The 20,550-nt window shown below is 45.4% G+C and overlaps 1 protein-coding gene across 1 annotated transcript in view; it reads left to right on the forward strand.

The window, feature by feature from the left end:
- Positions 1 to 20,550, forward strand: part of PCDH15 (protocadherin related 15) — a 2,681,631-nt gene that overhangs the window by 2,445,179 nt on the left and 215,902 nt on the right. Inside the window, exon 31 of the mRNA XM_069240977.1 lies at positions 4,068 to 4,178. Coding sequence (XP_069097078.1) covers positions 4,068 to 4,178 — 111 coding nt within the window. The remainder of the gene's footprint in view (positions 1 to 4,067; positions 4,179 to 20,550) is intronic.

Here is a 20,550-nt window from a genome sequence, read left to right on the forward strand (position 1 = left end):
ATTGAAACTGTAAATCTAATCGAACGGAAGGATGAGATTTGCACCATCAAGCAGCATTTTTGGAAAAGGAAATGTGTACCTGGCCAGTAGACCGAGATGCATAAATGTGCTGCTTAAACCCAAAGCCACCTTTGCCAATTTGAAGCTACTATTACCATATGGAATTAGGCACTTCGGGTGCTGTTAGTACTGGAACTTACCTAAAAGTCAAATATGTAAATTGGTGTTTACGAATCACATTCCATGATTTTTGGAAAAGAAAGCATAGCATACAAGGAGAGATGTTTTCCATGCTGTTGCTGTCCAGAGGGCCAAATAAGTCAGTTTTCAAAGTCCATGAAAATCAAAACGTTCAGCAAGGCCATACAAAATAGGAGATTTTTACACAAATCACGTCTCTTCCACTATCAAGTCCTCAAACCCCATAAATAAGGTTATGCGGAGTGATAATGGCTAACATGTGATGTAACTGGTTGGTACTCTTCATGCAGCTTCTCCTTCTGTGGTTCATACCCCACAAAAGAAACAATAGATGGCTCTAAGACATAATATTCAACATAGAGTGGATACAGACACATCTGTGAAGGTGAAATGTACAATGCAGTAAGACAGACAAAAGGCAAAGTTATGCTGCACCAATCCAAAATAATGGATGGTAATTTAGGTTTGGGGCAGAAGTCCTTTTTTATCATGTCTGGGGGGATACAATTAACAAATAAGGCCTCCTTCATTGCATGCAGGGGGTACTTTTGTGCCATTTACTGTGAGCTGCCTACTATTTCCGCATAGTTATCATGGATCTGGTGATGTGCCCATTTGTTCAAAGGTAAGTTTCTGTTCTGTGCTCATTTCCTTGGCAATACAGACGTGAGCTATAGCCTCAATATCTGTAAATACATACTTTTTCCACAGAAATTGATATAGTGATAAAAGGAGGCATAGCCAGCAATTAATACACCTTCGGAGGTAGAGAAAGAGAGCTCCTCTCTCGGAACATAAATAGAAGCCCAGTGCCAACCATGCATTGTGAGAAAACAGGAAGCATCCTTCACCCGCTGGAGGTTGTGGCCAGTGCTTTAAATGGGCCGGTACTCACAGGTACTGAGGACCGGCACTTCTTATTTTTCTCACTCTGACTACCGGCACTTCTCTGCTGCCAAGGAGAGTACCAGTACTCATGAAAGGTAGGCTCATTAGCTGCTAGTGCTGGTGAGCACTAGGCTGTCAGAGTTGAACCTGCCTCTGACAGCTAAAGTGCTGCTCTAGCCCTGAGCCGACCCACGCTGAGCTTTTCAGCAGGGATTAAGTGCCTAATGTCTGGGTATTCACCATCATGCTGTGTTTGACAGAACAGGGTCCATTCAGGCCCCGAGCTGTCAATCACATTTACACTACTGTCTGCATATGTGCAAACACAGAAATGGAGGGAGCCCCCCTGACTGCCACAACCAAGAAAGCCATGGGAGGAAAGAAGTTTAATATGGCTTTAATCCCTCCTGGTCTTTTAGAACGAGGGTCTGTTTAGGTATGTGTGTTTGCCTTCTTGTATGTGCGTGTTTTTCTGTGAGAGAAAAGCGAATGAAAGAGGGGGACAATCGGGACACTTTAAGGAGGACTGTGTGGAATGCTTTGTGTCTACGTGTCTGCTTGTTTCTTTCTGTGTGTGCACGCTCAAGAATATATAGTGTTGTGCAAAACGACAGCAAATAACAGTATGGCATTAAGAAGCTGCAAATATTACAAAACAAAAGAAACTTTAAAATATAAATGTCTTTCGCTTTCATTTTGTGTAACTAGTTAACTTGTTCTATTTTAACACATTTCTCATGTGTCTTGGTATGTGCTGCACTGGTATTTAAGTCATAAAGTATCCTCATGTCTTGCTCTTAGCCCCGCCCCTAGCCCCACCCACCACACTACTAGCTCATGTTAATGAGTACCTGCACTTTTTTTTTCCCATTTAAAGCACTGGTTGTGGCAGGCAACATTTTCAGTCTTGGGGCTCATTCTGGGGCTCAAATACTTGTATCAACGAGCTGGATTTACTGGTCTCACGAGAGTAACTTGTTGAAAACACTTGTATCAATTTTTTAATTTGCCTTATGAAACCATCCACTGCAACTGCCTTTTTCACTTCCCACACATAACAGTGTGGAAAAAAACACGTTCCATCTTTCAGGAGCAATGCAACAAATATAGCTTTCAGTTATTTAATCCTCTCCTGGATGCCCTGGAGTGTTCTAAGCAAGCTGTTTTTTTTCTTGGTGGAAACACAACTGAGCACAATACTTTCACTATGTCCCTCTTAAATGTTTCACGTGCGCGCGCACACACACACACAGACACACACACACTCAGATACCACCTAGATTTGGATCCTTTTCAAATAAGGAATTTGGCAAAGTCAACTGGACCTTTATACAATCAGAAACTGTAAAATTTAGGGCATCTTTTTTTGTGCTTGATGGGCAACTTGCTTGGTGTGGAATATGTCTTAAACCCTGCTCAAGCAAAAGATCACTCACCCACCATAGCACGATGGCCTGATTATAATGGGGTTCAAATTATAATATTGGTCGTGAAAAGGTTTACAGGAACATAGGATAAGGGGTCCTGACCATTTTGATCAAGATCAAGGTGTCTGTGGCCTCCTAAAAGAGAATAGTGTCACATTTGGCAAATAGGGGTTCTGGGTTATCATTATGATAGTTTTTAGCACCCAGCATTAGAATCAAATTCAAAATGTGATTTCTCCACCACTATTGATTCACATTTCAAGGACCGAACGATTGGTATTTGCGTCATATTGACCAAACTACAAATTGAGGAAACATCATGAATACATGTGGCACTGAAATAGTGTAAACCTCGAAAAAGGCAGTGTTTGATTTGATCATCTTTCTCATCTTTGAAAAATATATTTTTCTTTGAAATAGCTACTTTGCGTAATTTAGGATATCATATTGTTTATTAGTGAAAGACAGTAGACACTGAGGGGCATATTTATACTCTGTTTGCGGCGAATGTGCGTCAACATTTTTGACGCACAATCGGCACAAACCCTGCCCCATATTTATATTTTGACGTCCGACCCCGCGGGCGTCAAAATTCCACCATGTGCGTCATTTTTTGGAAGGGGGAACCATCCTTGTGTTAATTATATGCAAGGTAGGCGTTCCCTTCCAAAAAATGACTTTGAGGCCTGTGCCCCTTATTTATACTCTGGCGTCATTTTGACGCACTGGAGGGGGTGGGCCTTAAAAAACGGCGCACAGCCTGATGTGTGCCGTTTTTTAACGCCTGGGTCAGGGCAGGCATTAAGGGACCTGTGAGGTGCCCTCCCCTGCCCACAGGGACACCCCCTGCCACCCTTGCCCACCCCACGAGGACACCCAAGGATGGAGAGACCCATCCCAGGGAAGTAAAGGTAAGTTCGAGTAAAGATATTTTTTTCCGATTTTTTTTGTGGCATGGGGTCCTGATTTGGGCCCCCCTACATGCCACTATGCCCAATGACCATGCCCAGGGGACATAAGTCCCCTGGGCATGGCCATTGGGCAAGGGGGAATGACTCCTGTCTTTGCTAAGACAGGAGTCATGTCAATGGTGGGTTGGCGTAAAAAAAAATGGCGCAAATCCGATTTGAGGCCTCAATTTTGCCTCAGACCTGACTTGCACCATTTTTTGACGCACAACCCCCATTTTCCCATACGCTGGCGCTGTCTGGTATGAGTCATTTTTTTTGATGCACACCAGTCCGCAGCGCCGGCTAACGTTATTCCATTAATAAGGAGCCTGCATGGTGCGTTGGAAGGGCGTTAGCCGGCGGTAAAAATTTTGAGGCACAACTGCGTTGGCGCAGTTGTGCGTCTGAGAGAGGTGATCTTTGAAGCACCGAGGGTTTACTTGCTCTGATTTGACAGGCCTCATGCTGTTAATGACATTGGCAAATTGTTATTCACCATGTCAATGCTTGAAATCAGGGCATAGGGAAATTAAAAGAACCTGCAGTCTTAAAATGAACATGTTACATTATTGAAACATTTTTCCTCTCATGTTTTTTAAAGGCGCCAAGCCGAGTGTGCAAAGACAGCGAGGATCCAGATGGCCTTGCCAGCAGGGAAACCGACGAGCAGCGCCGCCAATAATCTCTATGAAGAACTGGGTGACAGCACCGTGTAAGTACTAAATGTTGACCTTTTGCCAGCAATGTTAGCAGATTAAACACGTGTAGCGCACTGAGCCATCACTTAACATCGAAATTCAGCAGTGGCTGATTTTGCAAAGTAATTTTCATATTAATGGGTAGAAGATTAGGTGCAGCACTTCGAATGATCCAGATATGAAACAGGAAGCTAAACAACACATCATTTTTAGACGTGCTGGAGAGAGGAGCATGGAAACGTAATTTGACGTCATGTGAGTATAATAGATGATTATAAAAGCCGACATCTTTTAGGTCACTGGTTAAGGAACATTTCTTTTTACTCTAGGCACAAAATACATTTACCTTAATGTTGAAGTGGTAAGGTTGAAATGTCTTGGGAAAATGATATATTAAGAGATTGTATGACAATAATTTCCAGTTCCGTCCGTGATATTCCTTTGCTAATATACGTTTATTGTTCAAACATTTGAGTTCCTGCTGCAAGACACTGGGGGGTGGGGGGTGTCGTTGTTGCGTCGTTCAATCTGCTATTAAATTACAGTAATTTTGGAGTTGAGTAAAGTGCTGTGTGTAACCTTGCGCATTCTTCGAAGCGCTATTGACAAATAACATGCATAAAAATAGGACTGACGTAATTGTGATACGAAATAAAGATGTCACGGGAGAGATTTGAGGAATTATATGTCTCATCACGTTCTTTTCCCGAGATGTGTTATTTGTTGCTCAAAACTGACTATTGAATAAATGTGCAGCTACTGCCTTATTGCTTATGGCTCCATCTCGAGGGCATTAAATTTATGCTATCAACTCCATCATTTTCAGCTATCATTGAAAATGAAGCTGACAGAGACTGAGAAACTTTTCAGTGGTTCTAATACTATCAGAAACTGTTTTGAAATATTATACTGTACCTTTATTCGGAATACCATTTCGACTTGCCCCACTAAGTGAATCTGTCTGTAAAACCTTTGATGGAATGTTTACATAATTTGTATTACACATAAACACTTTTCTGTCAATAGGTGGACGTACATCCGTTGCAACCCAAGGGCAACTTTCATTTGGGACATTTCATCTTATGTTCTCTTTTGAAAAAAAAAAATATCAAATAAGCCAAGGTATACCTGAATGTCATAGCGAGAGCCGAAATATGACTTCAATTGCAAAGCCATCACCTGACCGCCTGTACATGGTAGCAGTGAGTGTAGAAATTTGAACGAATAAATGGAAATTACAGATCATAACATCCCTAAATATATTGTTTATAACTATTTTAAAAATATGGCAGGAAACAGCTCTCCTTTACCAGTGGGAGGGGGCGGTAACTTGAGCAGGGGTGGGCATGGGAGAGCCAGATCCAGGCTCTAAATCCTTTCCCTCCCATATCACAACTTTTAGAGCATATAGATTCTGCAGAATGGGATTTTGCTTAGCTTTTGCAACAGCGGTATTCCGAAGGGTATGGAAGCATATATCAGTAGATCTCTGGAAAGTCCTGTGATCTCAGAATAATATTTTAATTTCTAGGTTATCCGAGCCAGGCCACAATGCCGTCTTGCGAAAGATTTTGAGTAATTCAAAGGAGGCAGGCTTAACTGTGAGAATGGAAAAATGTCAGGCTGCTGTGGGATCAGTTGGTTAAATGTGTCCCGCATTAACTAGATAGTTTAGCACATACACAATCGACCTGGTTGAAATAGAGAAGAGTATTCTGGCCACAATCAACAAAGAAGATGCCAAATCTTTTCTTAACTTGTCAAATGTGTTTGACACTCTAGAGAACTTTGCTGACCGAACAAATTCCCTAAAAACACTCTAAAAAGTAACAAAAGTCCAATTCGTTTAGAATCAGGAACATAGCTTTTGAAGTGTTTAATGACGTCATCTCAAATGCCCTTCATGGGCAATTTGATGTTAATAGTAAAACATTCGTACCTACAGATGGTAGTACTAGGAGCTTAAGGGCTAAGGTAAAATAACCTATTGTGACCTTGTATCCTGCACCTTACAAGCTTCTTACTGCAATTTCATCAGCGGTGGATCATGAGCTCATTACCAGTTCCCAGGAATTAGATTTACGATTGAATGCAAAGCATGGAACTGTGTCAACTGCTTCATAAGTGACAAAACTTAAATTGTCAGGAAGGCCCTGCTCTCTCCTGGTAAGGTACTCATAACTCTTGCTTAGTCACATCAAACACATCTATCATGGTTTGAGATTACCTGATATTTTTGATCTTCCACCGAATCTGATCAACCAGGATAGCATTTGGGTAAAAAGAGAGTTTTTAGATGGAAAACCATGGCTCCAGAGAGCAAATAGTGTGAGAAACCTTGTGTAATGGATTAAGCAACAACTAATACTGTTATTGGTATAGAACTTTAGGTGGATTTGGTCCTTTTATCCTTCCCTAAGGTTTGGTAAATAAGAGATGAAGGCCCATATTTATGGGCAAATGAGAGAGGGCGACGCTGCGCCAAAATTTTCACTACCGCACTCAGTCATTTTCACAATGCAGGGATTCGCTGTATTTAAGTGAATATAATGCACCCCTGTGTTGTCCCCTGCGCTGGTGCTAAATTTAGCTGCCAGTGCCAACGCAGGCATTCTTGCGCCATCGTATCCCTTCCTACACATAAACAATCACTAATGGTGCTTTGGCACTTCTGTGTATACTGCAGAATGTAGCACACACAAAAGTGCCAAAGTGTCATTTTCAAATGATTGTTTATGTGCAGGAATGGACACCTATCAATGTACTAATGTCCTTTATGCAGCTACATATATGTTTTTAAACATGTATATAAGAACATTCCCTTGCAAACTAACTTATTCCTTTCAACAGTCTATGAGATAACATCAAATGAGCTTTATGTCATGTCATAGCATGTTAGATGTCAGAATTTGAAATACCTGTGTTCAGTTGTGTAGCTTTTTATCTTTTATTGCATCTGTATGTTTCTTTTATTAATACTAACATAATTGTGATATCTTGTTGTTGAAATTGTTATTCAGATTTTAGAGCTAAGCTTTACAGACCAGAAGACCAGCCTGTCAGTTTGCCTACATATATTTATGACTCTCAGTAGAGACTATCCTGGCCTTTCTCTACAACATGATGTTTGCCAACTTTTACAATGAATATTCATGAACTAAAACTACATTGAAGGGACCTAATTTGCAGTTGGCTGGTTTTATGGCAAACTGGATTGACTCATCCGTAAGCCCTACCAGGCAATACTTATGCCAAAGACGTTGAGTTGCTTACATTTGAAAACCAAGCATTGGCAAAGCCATTAAGTCTTGTCTTTGAAACATATTGGCCCTCATTACAACCCTGGCGGTTGATGTTAAATTGACGTTAATGCCGCCAAGAGGCCGGTGGTAAAAAAAATGGGATTTTATCCCTGGCGGTAACCGCCATCAAAGACTGACACTTTAACACACTGACTGCCAGGGTGGTAACTTCTGCTGGGCTGGAGACTTCAGTCACCAGTCCGGCAGCCGTCACAATCCCACCCTCAGAAATACGACCTGGCCTACCGCCATGGTTTTTGTGCCAAACTTACCGCACGAAAACCATGGCGATAGGCTCTATCAGTGCCAGGGAATCCCTTCTCTGGCGCTGATAGGGGTCTCCCTGCCCCCTCCCCCTCCCCAGAATCCTCCACCACCATCCCCCTCCCTCTCCTGCCCCCACACATATAGACACCCTCATGTGCACCTATATACGCACATGCACACAATCCACCACCCACGCATGCACACATACATATCAACACACTGCAACACACACCAACATACCTTGTCACACACGTGCATTCACAACACACAACACTCACAATCACTCATCCACGCATGCATTCAACGTGATTCACACTCGCATGCATGCATTACAAAACATGTGCACACACCGCTCACATACCCACAACACCCCCACCCTACCCCCCACCCCCTCTCCTGTCGTAGAACCCAACTTACTTGCTTGCACGGGGTCCAACGGCTAGAGACGGTCAGCGGCGCTGCTGTCAGCAGCAGCGTCTGCTAGAAAAACACCGCCAGGCTGTATCATTGGTCATGATACGGTCGGCGGTGTTTTGCTGGCGTGGCGGTGCTGCTGTCAGCAGCGCCGCCTTACCGCCGTCCGCCGCCATGACCGTTGGTGGCGTTCTGTCAGCATTCTGGCGGTATACCGTTGGCGGTCATGATATGCATAGATGGCTGGTAGCCACGGCGGTGGTATGTTTGCGGCTGTCGCCGTGGCAGTAGGCTGTAGTTACTGTCAATGTCATAATGAGGGCCATTGTCTTTGACAATGGTTTGTAGCCATGCAGCACAGCATCCATGATGTTACGTAGCATGGCTACCATAAAATAAAAAACAATTGTTAGAAATGGAGTTTTTGGTTGGCAGTCAGGTTGCCCTCTGTCCAAGCAAGAACCCTCACTCTAGTCAAGGTAAGTCACACACAATCCAAAATCAGCCTGTGCTCACCCTCCGGTAGCTTGGCACGAGCAGTCAGGCTTAACTTAGAAGGCAATGTGTAAAGCATTTGTGCAATAAATCATACAACACCATAGCATAACACCACAAAAATACACCACACAGTATTTAGAAAAATATATAATATTTATCTGGGTATCTTCAGGTCAAAACGATCAAAGTTGCAATACGAATTTGTAAAGATATCACTGAAAAGTGATATTAAGTGTCTTTAAGTCTTTAAAAAGCAATAAAGTGTCTTTCAAGCACAGAGTACCTGGTTTCTGGTGGGAAATCTCCTCAGAGGGCCACAAGAGAAGAGATCCGTGGAAAAAGGGGTGTGTGCGTTGATTTCCTCTCAGCACACACAGACTTGCGTCGTTCTTTTCCACGCGGCGAAGTCGGGCGTCGTTTTCCGGCGCGCAGACAGTCTCTTTTTGTGGATCGCGGGGATTACCAGATGTCCCGGGTCTGTGGGTGGATTCTCCTGCTTATTTTCCGGCTGCGCGTCGTTCTGCGGGGCTGCGCGTCGAAGTTTCGATCTCACGGTAGGCGTCGCGTTGATTTCTCCTTGGAAGTCGGGCGGCGTTGTCCTTGCGAGGCCGTGCGTCGAAATTTTGGTCTCACGGCAGGCGTTGCGTCGATTTCTCCTTGGAAGTCGGGCGGCGTTGTCCTTGCGAGGCCGTGCGTCAAAGTTTCGCACTCACGGTAGGCGTCGCGTCGATTTCTCCTGGAAAGTCGGGCGGCTTTGTCCTTGCGAGGTTGTGCGTCGAAGTCTCCATCGTCCCGAGGGCGTCGCGTCGATCAGCGTCGGTGTGCGGCGTTTTTCTCGCCGCGAAACAAGCTGTGCGTCGAAATTTTCGGCGCACGGAGCGTCCAAGTGAAAGGAAGAAGTCTTTTTGGTCCTGAGACTTCAAGGAACAGGAGGCAAGCTCTATCCAAGCCCTTGGAGAGCACTTTCACAGCCAGACAAGAGTTCAGCAAGGCAGCAGGGCAACAGCAAGACAGCAGTCCTTTGTAGAAAGCAGACAGGTGAGTCCTTTGAGCAGCCAGGCAGTTCTTCTTGGCAGGATGTAGTTTCTGGTTCAGGTTTCTTCTCCAGCAAGTGTCTGATGAGGTAGGGCAGAGGCCCTGTTTTATACCCAAATGTGCCTTTGAAGTGGGGGAGACTTCAAAGAGTGGCTAAGAAGTGCACCAGGTCCCCTTTCAGTTCAATCCTGTCTGCCAGGGTCCCAGTAGGGGGTGTGGCAGTCCTTTGTGTGAGAGCAGGCCTTCCACCCTCCCAGCCCAGGAAGACCCATTCAAAATGCAGATGTATGCAAGTGAGGCTGAGTACCCTGTGTTTGGGGTGTGTCTGAGTGAATGCACAAGGAGCTGTCAACCAAGCCCAGCCAGACGTGGATTGTAAGGCACAGAAAGATTTAAGTGCAAAGAAATGCTCACTTTCTAAAAGTGGCATTTCTTAGAATAGTAATATTAAATCCGACTTCACCCGTCAGCAGGATTTTGTATTACCATTCTGGCCATACTAAATATGACCTTCCTGCTCCTTTCAGATCAGCAGCTGCCACTTCAACAGTGTATGAGGGCAGCCCCAATGTTAGCCTATGAAGGAAGCAGGCCCCACAGTAGTGTAAAAACGAATTTAGGAGTTTTACACTACCAGGACATATAACTACACAGGTACATGTCCTGCCTTTTATCTACACAGCACCCTGCTCTAGGGGTTACCTAGGGCACACATTAAGGGTGACTTATATGTAGAAAAAGGGGAGTTCTAGGCTTGGCAAGTACTTTTAAATGCCAAGTCGAGGTGGCAGTGAAACTGCACACACAGGCCTTGCAATGGCAGGCCTGACACAAGGAAAAGGGGCTACTTAAGTGGGTGGCACAACCAGTGCTGCAGGCCCTCTAGTAGCATTTAATTTACCAGCCCTATGCACATAAAGTGCACCTTACTAGGGACTTATAAGTAAATTAATAGTCCAATCAGGTAGGATTCAAGGTTACCATGTTTTAAGGGAGAGAGCATATGCACTTTAGCACTGGTTAGCAGTGGTAAAGTGCGCAGAGTCTAAAAACCAGCAAAAATGAGGTCAGAAAAAGAGAAGGAGGAAGGCAAAAAGTTTGGGGATGACCCTGTCAAAAAGCCAGGTCCAACATGACCCCCTCCCAGCCTAAAGCCAGGGTAGACTAATCAACACTCTGATGGACTTCCCTGCTTAAGGCGATAGAACATGGACAATGGCCCACTACTGCAGGGGCACTCGCCAGTTCTACGCCTTTCCGAACTCAGTGAGGCTTCTTTGTCTATACTCTCTGGGGCCACTGATCTGGCCCATGGGGAACCCTTCTCATCACCTGAGGACCCCATCTGTACAGCTCCTAACTTTAATTTGCTTACAGATGTATCCCAGTATGCAGACAGTATCACCATGGCCAACAAAGTGATGTGGCCCATTCCATTCCTTGGGTCTGACTTCTGTCCCCAACCCAGGGAAAACTCTGCCCACAAGGACAGAAACCAATAGATGCCACTGACAGCTGTCAGTGTTATGAGCCAGGCCCCTGGCCATCCACTGCTAGGTGGAGACCCGGAGGGGGGCCGTTGGCTGAGCTTCTCCTCCAGCTGGGGGGCTGGTAGGGAGCTCCCAAGGGATTCCTGTAGCATCCCAGAATGGGGGGTAGTAACCCCAGGGGTCTGGCACCCCTTCTCCACTCTCACCAGGTCAGGGGTGGGTCCCTGATACTGGTCCCTCAGCCCAGGGTCTGTACTCTGAGGCTGAACAGAGGGCAGGGGTGAGTCCTTTTTCCCCGTGCCTCCCCATCTGGGCTTCCATACCCTCCTCTGGGGAGTGGTACCGCCAGATATCTGAACTGTTAGGGCACCCTTGGGGGTCGGCCCTCTCAGCTCTCCTGACACTAAGGGAAACTCATTCCCCAGAATGCAGTCAATGGGCAGCTGGGGACTAACTATGACCCGCCTCTGGGTCACCTCCCCACCCCACTCTAGGGACACCCGGGCCATGGGGCGGAAGAAATCTTCCCCAATGGCTGGAGTCACTCTACACACCTGTCCGGTGTACTGCTCTGGTGACACTAGTCTCTCCACAATCATGGTAAGACTAGCCCCCGTGTCTCTCAGAGCGGTGACTGGGATCCCATTCACTCCCACCTGGTGGAAGTGACGACTCCCACCCTCAGGGATCACCAGTTTACCCTCTGAGTCCACCTCCCAACTGAAGGAGATGAAGGCATGGTCTACGACCTGCCCCTGGGGACGACATTCCCCTAAGGCCACATTGGCCACCCCTGTAGAGGTCCCAATATGGGGTGAGTTCTTTGGACAGACAGAGTCCCCCTTCCTGTGTCCTATCTGGGAACACTCAAAGCAGCGGGGTTGGAAATGGGATACTTTGGGCCACTGCCCACCAGAACCCCCACCCTGTTTCTCAGAGGGGGTATGGGAACCCTTTCTTCCCCCCTTACTCTGGAACTCGCCTGGGTCATCTCTAACCTCCCCCTCACTTTGTTGGGGGGAACCGGAACTACCCTTCTCGGGGTCACTCCCAGATACCTTTTTGGACACTCTGGTGCTTGCCCAGAGGTCCGCCTCCTCAGCAAGCTTCCTGGGATCAGTCAGCTTACTATCCACTAAGTGCTGGCGCAACTCTGTAAAAGTAGTATTAAGCATATGCTCTCTCAGAATCAAGTCATATAAACCTTTATAATCAGTTACTTTGTTGCCCCGCACCCATCCATTCAGTGCCTTACTGGAGAAGTCAAAGAAATCTACCCATGTTTGTGTGGTTTGTTTGGTGCTGTCCCTGAACCTCTGACGGTATCCCTCAGGGGTCAGCCCAAACTTGGCAAGTAAAATGGCTCTCTGAAGTGGGTATTTGTTTTGATCAGGTTGATCCAATGTGAGGAGTGTATCCCTCCCCAATGGCGGTACATAACCCCACATAGCTACCCCCCATTGCCCTTCAGGAACCTCATGAGCCCTTAGTGCAACTTCATAAGCAGCTAACCATTTATCTATGTCATCTCCCACCACAAAACTGGGCACCACATTTTTGGGTATACAAACCTTCTTTTCTCCAGCAGGTCCTGTCAGTATGCTGCCACCATTATTGCTGGATTCAGACTGTCTTGCCTTGATCTCCAGCTCCTTGAGACTCAGTTCATGAGCCAACAATAGTTTCTTTTCAGCCAGAGCTCTTTCAGCTTCCACCTGTTTGGCTGCTCTTTCAGCTTCCGCTTGTTTGGCTGCACTTTCAGCTTCTGCTTGAATCTGTTTGGCTGTTCTTTTAGCTTCAATCTGTTTGGCTGCTCTTTCAGCCTCAGCTTGTTTGGCTTCTCTTTCTGCCCTTCTCTCCTCCTGTTGAGCCTCAATTTTCAATTTTGCCATTTGCAATTGGAACTCCCTTTCTTCTCTCCTTTCCTCTGCGGTCAGGCTTTGCCCAGAGACACTGCTCCCTGGTCTGGAAGGGTGCACAATTGCAGTGGTAACACCATCCACAGATAGTGAAAATTCCTCTGAGGGGCCATTTTCTGGCTCCTCTTCCTCATCATCCTCTAAATGGGCTTCTGCCCAGGCCCTCAGCGCCACTTGAAAGTCCTCCTTTCTGGAGGCCCCTTGGGTGGGTACCCTCAATGCCCTGCAGAATCCTCTTAGTTGTTTGACCGTATATGTATCCAACTGGACTAGGTCAAAGTCCCCTGTCTGAGACCCAGTCAGAGACATGTTGAGTGAGGATTTAGTTTTTGAAAATTGTCAGGAAAAAAAACGGATTTGCAAAAAGAGATAAAAACCAAGTTGACCTTCAACTGTGGGTAGGTAGTGAAATACTTAGCTACTGTATGTCACTGCACAAATACAAGTCCTATCCTCACCGCTGATCACCAATGTTAGAAATGGAGTTTTTGGTTGGCAGTCAGGTTGCCCTCTGTCCAAGCAAGAACCCTCACTCTAGTCAGGGTAAGTCACACACAATCCAAAATCAGCCTGTGCTCACCCTCCGGTAGCTTGGCACGAGCAGTCAGGCTTAACTTAGAAGGCAATGTGTAAAGCATTTGTGCAATAAATCATACAACACCATAGCATAACACCACAAAAATACACCACACAGTATTTAGAAAAATATATAATATTTATCTGGGTATCTTCAGGTCAAAACGATCAAAGTTGCAATACGAATTTGTAAAGATATCACTGAAAAGTGATATTAAGTGTCTTTAAGTCTTTAAAAAGCAATAAAGTGTTTTTCAAGCACAGAGTACCTGGTTTCTGGTGGGAAATCTCCTCAGAGGGCCACAAGAGAAGAGATGCGTGGAAAAAGGGGTGTGTGCGTCGATTTCCTCTCAGCACACACAGACTTGCGTCGTTCTTTTCCACGCGGGGAAGTCGGGCGTCGTTTTCCGGCGCGCAGACAGTCTCTTTTTGTGGATCGCGGGGATTACCAGATGTCCCGGGTCTGTGCGTGGATTCTCCTGCTTATTTTCCGGCTGCGCGTCGTTCTGCGGGGCTGCGCGTCGAAGTTTCGATCTCACGGTAGGCGTCGCGTCGATTTCTCCTTGGAAGTCGGGCGGCGTTGTCCTTGCGAGGCCGTGCGTCGAAATTTTGGTCTCACGGCAGGCGTCGCGTTGATTTCTCCTTGGAAGTCGGGCGGCGTTGTCCTTGCGAGGCCGTGCGTCAAATTTTCGCACTCACGGTAGGCGTCGCGTCGATTTCTCCTGGAAAGTCGGGCGGCTTTGTCCTTGCGAGGTTGTGCGTCGAAGTCTCGATCGTCCCGAGGGCGTCGCGTCGATCAGCGTCGGTGTGCGGCGTTTTTCTCGCCGCGAAACAAGCTGTGCGTCGAAATTTTCGGCGCACGGAGCGTCCAAGTGAAAGGAAGAAGTCTTTTTGGTCCTGAGACTTCAAGGAACAGGAGGCAAGCTCTATCCAAGCTCTTGGAGAGCACTTTCACAGCCAGACAAGAGTTCAGCAAGGCAGCAGGGCAACAGCAAGACAGCAGTCCTTTGTAGAAAGCAGACAGGTGAGTCCTTTGAGCAGCCAGGCAGTTCTTCTTGGCAGGATGTAGTTTCTGGTTCAGGTTTCTTCTCCAGCAAGTGTCTGATGAGGTAGGGCAGAGGCCCTGTTTTATACCCAAATGTGCCTTTGAAGTGGGGGAGACTTCAAAGAGTGGCTAAGAAGTGCACCAGGTCCCCTTTCAGTTCAATCCTGTCTGCCAGGGTCCCAGTAGGGGGTGTGGCAGTCCTTTGTGTGAGAGCAGGCCCTCCACCCTCCCAGCCCAGGAAGACCCATTCAAAATGCAGATGTATGCAAGTGAGGCTGAGTACCCTGTGTTTGGGGTGTGTCTGAGTGAATGCACAAGGAGCTGTCAACCAAGCCCAGCCAGACGTGGATTGTAAGGCACAGAAAGATTTAAGTGCAAAGAAATGCTCACTTTCTAAAAGTGGCATTTCTTAGAATAGTAATATTAAATCCGACTTCACCCGTCAGCAGGATTTTGTATTACCATTCTGGCCATACTAAATATGACCTTCCTGCTCCTTTCAGATCAGCAGCTGCCACTTCAACAGTGTATGAGGGCAGCCCCAATGTTAGCCTATGAAGGAAGCAGGCCCCACAGTAGTGTAAAAACGAATTTAGGAGTTTTACACTACCAGGACATATAACTACACAGGTATATGTCCTGCCTTTTATCTACACAGCACCCTGCTCTAGGGGTTACCTAGGGCACACATTAAGGGTGACTTATATATAGAAAAAGGGGAGTACTAGGCTTGGCAAGTACTTTTAAATGCCAAGTCGAGGTGGCAGTGAAACTGCACACACAGGCCTTGCAATGGCAGGCCTGACACAAGGAAAAGGGGCTACTTAAGTGGGTGGCACAACCAGTGCTGCAGGCCCACTAGTAGCATTTAATTTACCAGCCCTATGCACATAAAGTGCACCTTACTAGGGACTTATAAGTAAATTAATAGTCCAATCAGGTAGGATTCAAGGTTACCATGTTTTAAGGGAGAGAGCATATGCACTTTAGCACTGGTTAGCAGTGGTAAAGTGCGCAGAGTCTAAAAACCAGCAAAAATGAGGTCAGAAAAAGAGAAGGAGGAAGGCAAAAAGTTTGGGGATGACCCTGTCAAAAAGCCAGGTCCAACAACAATGTTATCAGCCACTGCTGTCAGTTATAGGGGCACACATCAAACATCTGCATGCTTAAAAAAGTGATAGGGCTGCTTTTTTTGTTTTAGTTAGGGTCCAATTAGCATTGGTAACTAAAAAATAATAAAAAATCTTCTTAAACGTTTTATTCATGTTCTTAAAGCTGGTGGGGGAGAGTAGAAACGATGGGTTGATGAAACAGTGTGGCTTTGAAAGCAATACAGGGGAGAGCAGGGGACAGGGAAGACAAACGGGGAAGGCGAGGGATATAGAGGCAACAAAGGATAGGATGGGGAACACAGAAGCAACACTCATAGGGCTCGGGTACATGGAAGCAGCAACGGTAGGCAGGGGGCATGGCAGCAATGCGGGACATGAAAACTACACAGAAGGCAAGGGGACGCAGAAGGAACAAGAAGGAAGGCAGAAGAGTAGATGTAACATGGAGAACAACACTGGTGCGAGCAACAGGTAGGAGGAGGGGAGAAGCACAAAGGACAGCAGCACGAAGGGGGTGTTAAAGGGAGATGAGTCAAAACCCATACACTCCCTGTGAATGTTTTTACGAAAAAGAAAAAGTATTGCCCTGACACTGAACACAGACACTAGGAAAACACACACATGGCAAAGAGACAATGCTTCATGGACTGGACAAACACAAGAGTGACAAGGCCAGACATGAAAAGGAAGCATGCAAATCATAGCCCCAAAATATAAGGGCCTTTGTAAGCAATAGGTGGAATGCATATCTTGGTAAACTTTCTGCATGCCTCCAATATGTTTTTGAAACCAGACAGCTGGTTAAAAAAAGATTACAACGTGTTAATTGGCTTTCTAAAGAGTTGTATTCCACTGCTGTCACTTGCTTAGTGATTGTGCGACTTCAACTGCATCGAGAAAATGCGGAAACTCAATTGCCAATTACATTCTTTCCTTGTCAATTATTTTCTACTGCGAAAATGCAGATCAAACATGGAATTTACATGATTAACAATGTACAGGATACCGGGAAGAGTTAAAATGCATGGGTGTATACAAAGCAAGTATGATGAAATGAAATGAATTAAACACGCAAGGATGAACTGAAATTATTTTATGAAAAGAGATTACCTTGATCAGCTATTAAGTGATGTTTCGAACGCTTCCTTGTTTGCTCAATAAAACAATGCACACAAATCTGAAACATTAGCACTCGCGCTTCGGGGCTAGTCTGTGTGCCTTTCCAGTGAGGACAGTGAACGTGGCAACACGGGTGTCTCCTATATCTCCAGAACACAAGTCTAGCTCTTTCCAAAGTAGCTAGGTAAAAATATAACTAATGGTTGTTTGTATTTATGAGTATAGAAATATAATTTATTCAAAACAAGGAAGTTTTTTGGTTAAAACAACCCTCCTAAATCAAGAGTTCAGAAACATACAGACATGCTAATCAAGATCAATGTTTTTCTTTCTAGAGGACGATGCAGGATAGGTAATCATTCGACTGATGTCTGTTTTATACAGATTGGGACAGCCTCAGATTGTAAGTAATTAATTAGGCCTGGAAATGGATTCGGTGTAAATTAGGTAACAATATTTATTTAGTATAATAATATTTCTATGCATATTTTATTTCTCTTATTTTGTAACTTCTATAAAGCGCTCTGTTACCGAAAGGGCATTCCGGCGCTGAGTTAAAATACTATTGACAGAGGATATTAAAAGTAGGGGCTAATTCTTAAAAGCCACATATTGAGCGTTTTTTACAAAAGAAACAATGTCATTCATCAGGCGAGGGATTGCTGCTAGGATTTCCAAAGAGAAGGAGCAACAAGAGAGAACACACAACCTCTTGATCTCGCTTTATCAATCTTTGCCCTACCCTGACGTTACCAGATCCTGAGACAGTTGGTAAAAGGAAGTGGCCCTGCTTAAAATGGCGGGACTGTTGCCATTTACAGCCTTATGGCAAAGGCACACACATTTAAATGAAACTCCCGTTTCAGAAGGCAGCCAATTGAGTAGTTTGATATGGCTTGATGTGGGCGTCCGAAGAAGGAGGAAGTCTAAGATGTTTTTTACTTGTGGCCATATTTTGAGTGATCTGCAGTTCATGCTGTTGCTCAATAGACAGATTCAAATGAAAAGCATTACAGCCAATGATCACCCTCAAAACTGGAAATCAGACCTCTGAGGGGAGGAGTGGAAGAACCTTCGAGTGAAAGAAATAGGTAGAGGATATTTTAGTAATTTGGGAAGGGCAGTCCAATTTTTTGTCACAAACAAATTCAAAGTTGCATATATTTTCTGCTGGTGTATGACATTTGCCATGCTCAGGGAGCCACCGGCCATTTGACCAAAGTGCATCGAATGGGAGCTGTTAGACTTGGCATCCTTTGCATGGTCTCCCCTAACTTTGTGCCTCTGTTCCCCAGGTTGTTGATGTGTGTTCGACTCTGTTTTTGCTGTTTTTGATACTCTGGGCACTTTACCACTGGATAGCAAAAGCTTCACACTCTATTGCACTCCACCTACATTCCCTGGGAAGTAACCTCCTACTAATTAACGCTACAGGTTGATCTAGGCCCTCTTCATTAAGCTGTGAGAGTACTGCTCCTATACCATGCTTTGAGGCGTCTGTTTGCACAACAAACTCCTTGGAGTAGTCAGGTGCCTTCAGCACAGGTGCTGTGCACATGGCAGCCTCCAGGGCATCAAAAGCGCTCTGGCAAGCCTCTGTCCGGATCACCTTCTTTGGTTGCTTCTTCGAAGTCAACTCCTTCAAGGGGGCAACAATGGTGCTGTATCCCTTAACAAACCTCCTGTAATAGCCAGTGAGGCATAAAAAGGCTCTCACCTCAGTCTGGGTCTTGGGAGGCTCTCAAGCCAGAATGGTGTCAATCGTTGCTTGTAGGGGTGCCACCTGGCAACTCCCTACCTGGTGCCCCACATACACCACTGAACCCTGCCCTATTTGCACTTACTGGCTTTAATAGTGAGGCCTGCCTTTTGCAGGGCCTCCAACACTCTGCAGAGGTGCTGCAAGTGTTCCTCCCAATTGGAACTGAACCCTGCAATGTCATCCAGGTATGCAGCACTGAAGTCATCCAGCCCAGCCAAAACCTGTTTGACCAAACTCTGGAATGTGGCAGGGCCTTTTTAATTCCAAATGGCATCATTTAAACTGGAAGTGTTCATCTGGGGTAGAAAACGCTGACCCCCTCCTTGGTCCCCTCAGTTAGGGAAATCTGACAATACTCAGATGTCAAATCAAATGTGCTGAGGTATTTGGAAGCTCCCACCCCATCGATGAGCTCATCAGCTACGGGGGATGGGGAGCACATCGGTTTTAGTGACCGCATTGAGACCCTGGTAGTCCACACAGAACTGGAGACCTGAGGTGGCACCAGGAGCAGCAGCCTGTGGGACCAAGACCACAGGGCTGTCCCAAGGACTGCTAGAAAACTCAATGGCCCGTAGGAATAACATGTTAGACACCTCATCTTTGATGCTAGCCCTGACCTTATCAGTCACCCTGTAAACCTATTGTTTAATGTGTAGACTGTCCCCAATGTCCATATCATGTGTACACAAGTGTGTGACCCCTGGGACCAAGGAGAACAGGGAGGCAAGCTGACCAAATACCTAGCGACAGACACTCTGTTGTTCTGAGGTCAGGGAGGGGGAGAGGTTCACTCCCTCCACAGACCCATCTTTCTCTCCAGCAGACAGGAGGTCAGGAAGAGGCTCACTCTCTTCCTCCGCTCACTCTCTTCCTCCATCCCATCATCTGGCACTAGGAGCATAGACAATTCAGTCCGTTCAAAGTGTGGTTTGAGACGGTTCAGATACCAGAATATTAATCCCAATGAACCTGCCTCCGTCCTAAGCCTTTAAGTCTTTTTTTGGCTATTTGGGGTAGTTTGGTCCACATATGCCATTCACAACAGTTTTGCATCCTTTTTATCTAATATCCTGGGGATTCTAAAGATACCCAGGGTTGATTTCCCTTGGGAGGACTGAGAAATTAGCCAAAATACAGCAACATTTTGTTTTTGTGGGGAAAAAAGTGCTGCAGAAGAAAGCGTCATTATTTTTTTCCCCTGCAAACGGTATCAGCAAAGGGTTTCTGGGGCTAAAAGCACCACCTTCCCTTCTTTCAGGAACAAACAGACTTGAATCAGAAAATCTAATTTTTCAACACAGTTTTGGCATTTTACTGGAACATATCCCATTGCTTTCAACCTCCTTGCAGTTAGTGGTAGAAATGGTGTGAAACCAATGATGGATCCGGGGAACCTAAACAAATAGACAAAATTCTTAATTCAGCTAAGAGTCATTTGTGTGGATCCTTCAAGGTTTTCCTATAGAAATTAAGAATTGAGTTACAAATATATTGAAATTGAGTTAAAAAAACAGCCATTTGTGTCTATGTGTTCCTCAGTAAATATTTCTAAGTATGGCAGATTTTCAAAAGCAATATACCGTTACGTCGGCTGGATCATTCGGGTTGTGCGGATTTATAGGGCTTGTAGGTTCAGCAAAAACCAGAAGCACTAAGAGCCAATACCTGAGCTACACCTTACAATATTTTTTCATTGTGTACTTAGTGTACAGCAATTCATTTGGTAAAAATGGTATGCATTTTTGAAATGGGCACAAGACATGGAGGTTAGAAGCAGTGGTTATTAGCACATCTGTCTGAATTTGTGGCTACCCATATTAGCATATAAAACAGACAGCCTTTCT

Source organism: Pleurodeles waltl, chromosome 6 (genome assembly GCF_031143425.1).
Source record: "Pleurodeles waltl isolate 20211129_DDA chromosome 6, aPleWal1.hap1.20221129, whole genome shotgun sequence".
NCBI classification, from domain to species: Eukaryota; Metazoa; Chordata; class Amphibia; order Caudata; family Salamandridae; genus Pleurodeles; species Pleurodeles waltl.